The following is a 6,488-nucleotide window of genomic DNA, read 5'->3' on the forward strand; positions in this document are numbered from 1 at the left end:
TCATCATCATCATTGCAAGCATTGGTTTAACAGAAGGCAGACTGCTGGCTATATGTCAGCATAACTATAATGATTACGTCTCACACAAAACGCTACTTGTTTTGCCCCAGTGCAATCGGAAGACTGCGTCTTGCTTGTGCTAGCTGTGGCAATATCCATTACAACAGACAGAAGGTTGTAGCCTTCGTATATATTTTCAGAACGTCATATATTTAGGGAAAGTTTGTTCAAATCTCAACTGATCAGAAATATGAGTCAGAGAGAGGCTACATCATCATATGATCAAATTGGTTGATGGTTCATAAGAGGGTGAGTAAAGTGAAAAACATTGAACATGTGTGTACAACATCATGTGAGCAGAACGTGATTTGGCTCATTAAGATTTGAGAAAAAAGCTTTCAGAGCGGTAGGACAGGAGCGGGCGAAAACCCCGTATTCGTAGCCTCGGCCTAAATAATAATATTTCCAACATAATAAAGATAACTAGATGTATGGGTTCTGAAATTGATTGGTTGTATTGCAATGCAATGTGTTGTTAAAGTTCAGTTAACAGCGAAAACCTGTACGGAAGGATGGCAGAAGTTTGGCTGCAGCTGTTACTACATCTCTACTGAGGTGAACACCTGGGATTATACCAGACAGGACTGTCTGAACAGAGGAGCAGACCTGGTGGTCGTTAACAGCGAAGATGAACAGGTAAGAGAGAGTGTATTCGAGGGAAGACATATGTTATTAAATCAATTTGAAATCAAAATTGAAGTCTTTCAAGACCTCAGATGACAAGAAGCTTCCCATCCTGTTGGGGGGAATGCAAAGAACTGTGGGTTGGCAGGGCACCACATTGCTGCCTGCCATGAGATCAACCAACCAACCTGCGCTTGTCTTCTATGCCATTGTGTTCTTATTGTTAACGCTATTGTCCATTGTACGTATGTTTATTTTCTTACTGATTTCCATTTCAAATACAGCCCCATCCCCCACCATTGGTTCTTTTTGCTAATGATTGTCATTGATGTTAATATAGTCAATGAATCATTCCATTTCCAACATATGCTTTGGCAATATGAACATTATGTCATGCCAATAAAGCAATTAAAAATGTAAGTCATGGAAAGAGAGAGAGAGAGCAACAGACAGAGATACAGAGAGAGAGAAAGTGGGAGGGAAGGGGTGAAAGATGGATATGATAAATCTTCATTATATGCTATAATTCGATTTTTTTACATACACTACTGTTCAAAGGTTTGGGGTCACTTAGAAATGTCCTTGTTTTTTTTGTCCATTAAAATAACATCAAATTGATCAGAAATACAGTGTAGACATTGTTAATTACTATTGTAGCTGGAAACGGATGATTTTTTATGGAATATCTAAGGCGTATAAAGGCCCATTATCAGCAACCATCACTCCTGTGTTCCAATGGCACGCTGTGTTAGCTAATCCAAGTTTATCATTTTAAAATGCTAAATGATCATTAGAAAACCCTTTTGCAGTTATGTTAGCACAGCTGAAAACTGTTGTCCTGATTAAAGAAGCAATAAAACTGGCCTTCTTTAGACTAGTTGAGTATCTGGAGCGTCAGCATTTGTGGGTTCGATTACAGGCTCAAAATGGCCAGAAACAAAGAACTTTCTTCTGAAACTCGTCAGTCTATTCTTGTTCTGAGAAATGAACGCTATTCCATTCGAGAAATTGGCAAGATACTGAAGATCTCGTACAACGCTGTGTACTACTCCCTTCACAGAACAGCGCAAACTGTCTCTAACCAGAATAGAAAGAGGAGTGGGAGGCCCCGGTGCACAACTGAGCAAGAGGACAAGTACAGTGGCTTGCGAAAGTATTCACCCGCCTTGGCATTTTTCCAGTGTCGTTACAACCCCAGTTGTAACTACACTGATTAAGTATATCAACCAGCTAGCTAATTAATAGAATCACATGTACTACATTAGGGTTGGAGTGAAAACCTACAGGACAGCTAGCCAGCCAGTTTTAGAGGAATGCCAACATTCCATTCAAACAACGCAGTCAATCCACAGCAATACGCTGGCTGAAATCAGTTGATGATAGGGCTTAGAAAAGTTGTAAATGCAATAAGTACTGATATTGTATCATATAATAGCACTCACAGCTTTCCAAGAAAACTAAATCTGATACATTTATGGTCTGTTTACATATATTTGGGAGGCTATTTATTCAGAAAATTGGTATTAAACCTGTATTAAATGTATTTATAATTATATTGCAATATTTTAGATTGACTATAACTCCATTACACAACTTCTGATATGCCTTACTTTTATTTTCTTGCTGAAGTAAAAGCAGGAAATGCATCACCTACTGTATGCCTCTACTGCAATTAATTTCTATTTGACTGGTTTTGGATTTCTCCCTGACCAAGATGGCTGCCATTTGGCCCCAGTATGGAACTTTTCAGTATTATGACAGAGCCCATCTAGTAATTTCATAGGATATCTATATATACAGTCAAGTAGAAATCTTAGGTCCCGTTCCACAGCTAAGGCGAGGCAACAACCAATGGTTGCGTGCCACGTCATCGACTGACAAATTGCTGTAACATACCGTATGATGTGGTTAGCTGATACTTCATATACCTTTCCAGGCGTTTTAAGATCTGTCAAGCGTCAGCAACATCTAAGCTCTGGAACACGTACATTATTTTTCCAAGAGATATACATTACACTGTACATTTCTCATCACAACTAAAAACGTATCAATGTTATATTTACCAGCAGTAATGAAAGAGCCTACCTTTAACGTAATACTGTGGACACAAACCACACGATCAGCATTGTCCAGGAGAGGTCTGTTTGCAGGACCAGAGGTAGTAGTCTTTTTAAATGCCTGTTTATGTTGTTGTTTTTTTGTTTGATAGGGCACCAAAATGGTGCCCTATCACCTATATAGTGGACTACTTTTGAGCCCTATGGCCCTATGGGCCCTGGTCAGTGAAATAGCACCCTATCCCCTACTTATGACCAGAAAAGTAGAATACCAGTATACCACTATACCAGGGAAGAATATGTACCCGACACAGTACTGAATCAAATAAATGACAGAAATCAGACACAAAATGACACGCTTGACTGCTTTAATTTGGATTTAAAAACCACAAACAAATCCTAGGCCTATATCTAGTTTAGTCAAAAACTATTTCTTCAGTCACCCCATTTACTTATAAAATAAAACTATTGTATCCATCCCTTGTATGTTATACTTCCAATGCAAACAGTGCACAGCTATGATTTTGATTTCACAATACAACCATGCTTTATGTTCTCATACAAATCTTTGTTCATAAAGATGTATTTTTTTGTTATCCACTTAGTTCAATCTACTGTGCCGCGCCCAAACAGCATACAAAAACAATCTCCATTCACAAGCAATATTGACCTTATTCACTCAGCAGCCATTGTTCATTGACCAAGGTAAAATGTTTTATGTTACATTTTATAGGGTATACATATTCGATTACATGTTGTATAGGCCTACATTTGATTTGGGACACTCACAAGAACATGGATAGAGCATTGTCATAGTGCTCAGATTTTAAAAGACGAGTGCTTATTAGCTACCACACTAGCCATCTATGGTAGAACATTCATCTGAGAACTAGGTCTAGAGAAACTTCAATTCACTTATAGAAATGTAAATGACTATACATTATTATAAAAACTGTAGACAACAACATGGGGGAAAACACAGCTCATCTATCCTACATCATGTCTAACTTCATATCAACAGTATTGATATAAAGGAATAACAAACTATATACTATTTATGCAATAACATGGGTCAAATTAACAACCAACACCCCTGGCAAACCCACACACCCACTCCTCCCCACCCATTCACTCCTCCACACACCCACTCCTCCCCACACCTCCCCACCCATACACTCCGCCCCACACACACACACCCACATCATATATCGTTCTCCATGTGAATCCTCTGGTGCCTCTTAAGGTTGCACTTCTGTGTGAAGCGTTTGCCGCAGTCCGAGCAGCTGTAGGGTCTCTCCCCAGTGTGAACGCGCCGGTGGGCCTTCAGGTTGCTTAACTTAGTGAAGCTCCGGCCACACAGGGCGCAGATGAACGGCCTCTCCCCCGTGTGGGTCTGCTGGTGGGCCTTAAGGCTACTGGGATGGGGGAAGACTTTACCACACACTGGGCAGCGGAGGGCCAGCCTCCCAGGGTGATGATGCTGGTAGTTCCCTTGTTGTTGGGTTGGGGTTTGGGAGGAGGTGAGCCCTCCCTGGGCGGTCCCCCTGTTGTACATCGGGTAGCCGCCCCGCTTGGCAGCATCCCTGTATACTCTCATGCGCGGCAGGGTTTGAGCACTGGGCTTATATTTGGAAGGAATCCTGTAGTTTAGAGAGCTGAAGACATGACAGCCTGATGAGGAGGAGGAGACAGAGGCCCCCGCTGTGCTGGGATTGGTTTGGGGAGCAAAATCTCTAGCTAGCTGCTTCGTCTCTGCCGATTCAGAGGACGACAGAGGCTCTCTTACCAGTCGTAGGTTCGACTGAGCTTGTCTGTGAACGTCAGTATCCGTGTCTAATATTCTACGGCCTATCCACACCGGTGAGGCTGTACTCCTCGTTCTGTCACCATCATTGCTGGGTCCTCTGCTCTGGTTCTGAGATGGCCCTGCTAGTCTGGGTGTCTGGGTGACCTGTTGGGCCTCTGGGTCCGCAGAGGGAAACCCAATAGAGTCTCCTGTACTCTGAACGAGTGAGTGTGAGTCCCGCTGCTCCTCTGTGTAGGTGTGAGCTGCAGACGGCTGTATGGCCACCTTGATTCTCCACGGCTCTATGTCCTCCTCCCCTTCCTCCTCCTTAACACTGCCTACCAGCGAAGGACTGGGAGCTGGAGGAGTGGGAGGAGTTGGTTTAGCTGCTACCTGTGATGACTCCACTGTTTCCTGTCCACAGCTTCTCCACCTGACCTCTGGCTCCTCCTCCAGCTTCAGGTCACACCCGCTCAGCAGAAGCACACCTGGGGAGACAGGTGAGACAGGTGAAAAACGTTTTGCTACACAACTAATGAGACAACAACATAACATACACCCCCTGAACTCAAAGTATGTCTCAAACGGTATAGGCTAATTGGTTATATTGTGGTTGTGGGAACCAACCTTAGGCTGGGAAAGAACAGTGGTAGATGAGCATATCTATTTATAAACTGTCATAGGGAGAAGCAACCCATTTTGGAAACAGTTGCAATACCTAAACATTCACCATTTAACCCTTGGTTATACCGAAAAGTATTTTGTGACTCAAAGGAAGCCCCCACTTACTGTCCTGTATTCCTGGAGGTCTGTCGTCTGTTTCCTCGTTGTAGACATCTGTCCTGCCACAGTCTCCACACCTGGCCCTCTGACTGACATCCTTCAGCTGACTCTCTGCCCGCTGCAGCAAGGTCCGCAGAGACTCCACTTCCTGTTGACCACGTCTTACCTCCTCCAGGAAGCCATCCTCCACCAGTCTGGTGATCTCGTACATGGCTGACTTTAGGACTGTCTCCATGACTCCTGAGAGCTGGGTCTGGAATGTGAGGACTAGGTTCTCCGACATACTGCTTGTGTGTCTTTTTCACAGATCAATTCACAGTGGGATCTGTCCCAAACATCTGTGCTTGTGGGAGCAAGTCAGGACTGTGTGTGTGTGATCCTGAAGTGAATCTCTTCAGAGAGCCCTATTATTCATAATAAGTGGGTAGAAATATGCCATGTCTATCACGTATCTGTTTCTCTAACCAATAAGAGTGACAGCTCCTCCAGCTAGCTAGCAACTAAAGTGGCAAAGACCGTCCAGCGCAGAAGAGTGCAACATAGGTTCAATAAAACGGTCACATCGCAAAATTCGACTAGGTAACAAACAAGGTATCAGCCAAAAATGGGGTCGTATCAGGCTTGCAAAAAAAAAGAAAAGTCTAGCTAGCTAACATGATACTGGTACTAGCCTTGTTACAAGTCAATAATGGGATATTTTGCAACATACAGTACTATTGATTAAAAACGTTATTACCAAAAGGCTGACATCACTTCATGAGCATGGGGTAGTTGTCTCCAGATCTTTGAAGAAATCGAAAAAAACATGCTAATCGACGATGGATTCCGGAAATCAATCGCACGTCACCCTTCTGCTGTACGGTGGTCCTGCGTGATCAACGTGCGCATGGTAAGGAAAAGTTTTAAGAAACGCGTTAATAGAACAAGTGAAACCTTTCGTTTGCGCCAAATTATACATATGTGTGGGGTAGAGAATTACTTCGATAATTACTTTACTTCGTCTATCTATGATGAAAATATAGTTGTAAGCTATATAAATAGTTAAAAACATATTTACCAATGGAATTAAAGGGATTATCTGGTACTTTTGCACACTTTAGCAATTAGTTCTGAAAGTAGCCCTCATGAGCGAAAAGTGGGTCTGATAATTGCGTACTACATCACATATGTGCAGATAT

General features: G+C 42.6%; 1 protein-coding gene across 1 annotated transcript; it reads right to left on the reverse strand.

Annotated features, from left to right (window-relative positions):
- Positions 1-3,095: 3,095 nt before the first annotated feature.
- Positions 3,096-6,279, reverse strand: LOC106610480 (zinc finger protein 324B-like). Its single transcript, XM_014209859.2, has 2 exons — positions 5,317-6,279; positions 3,096-5,015 (listed from the first exon to the last, which is right to left on the reverse strand). The coding sequence occupies exons 1-2, from the start codon at positions 5,591-5,593 to the stop codon at positions 3,943-3,945; spliced, it is 1,350 nt and encodes a 449-aa protein (XP_014065334.1). The 5' UTR covers positions 5,594-6,279; the 3' UTR covers positions 3,096-3,942.
- Positions 6,280-6,488: the final 209 nt, after the last annotated feature.

The sequence above is a fragment of the Salmo salar genome, chromosome ssa08 (assembly GCF_905237065.1).
Source record: "Salmo salar chromosome ssa08, Ssal_v3.1, whole genome shotgun sequence".
NCBI lineage: Eukaryota > Metazoa > Chordata > Actinopteri > Salmoniformes > Salmonidae > Salmo > Salmo salar.

Coding starts and splice junctions, on each gene's coding strand:
- LOC106610480 (XM_014209859.2), bottom strand. CDS start 5,593: ATGTCGGAGAACCTAGTCCTCACATTCCAGACCCAGCTCTCAGGAGTC. Junction 5,016..5,316: donor ACCTCCAGGAATACAGGACA/GTAAGTGGGGGC, acceptor CTGTCTCCCCAG/GTGTGCTTCTGCTGAGCGGG.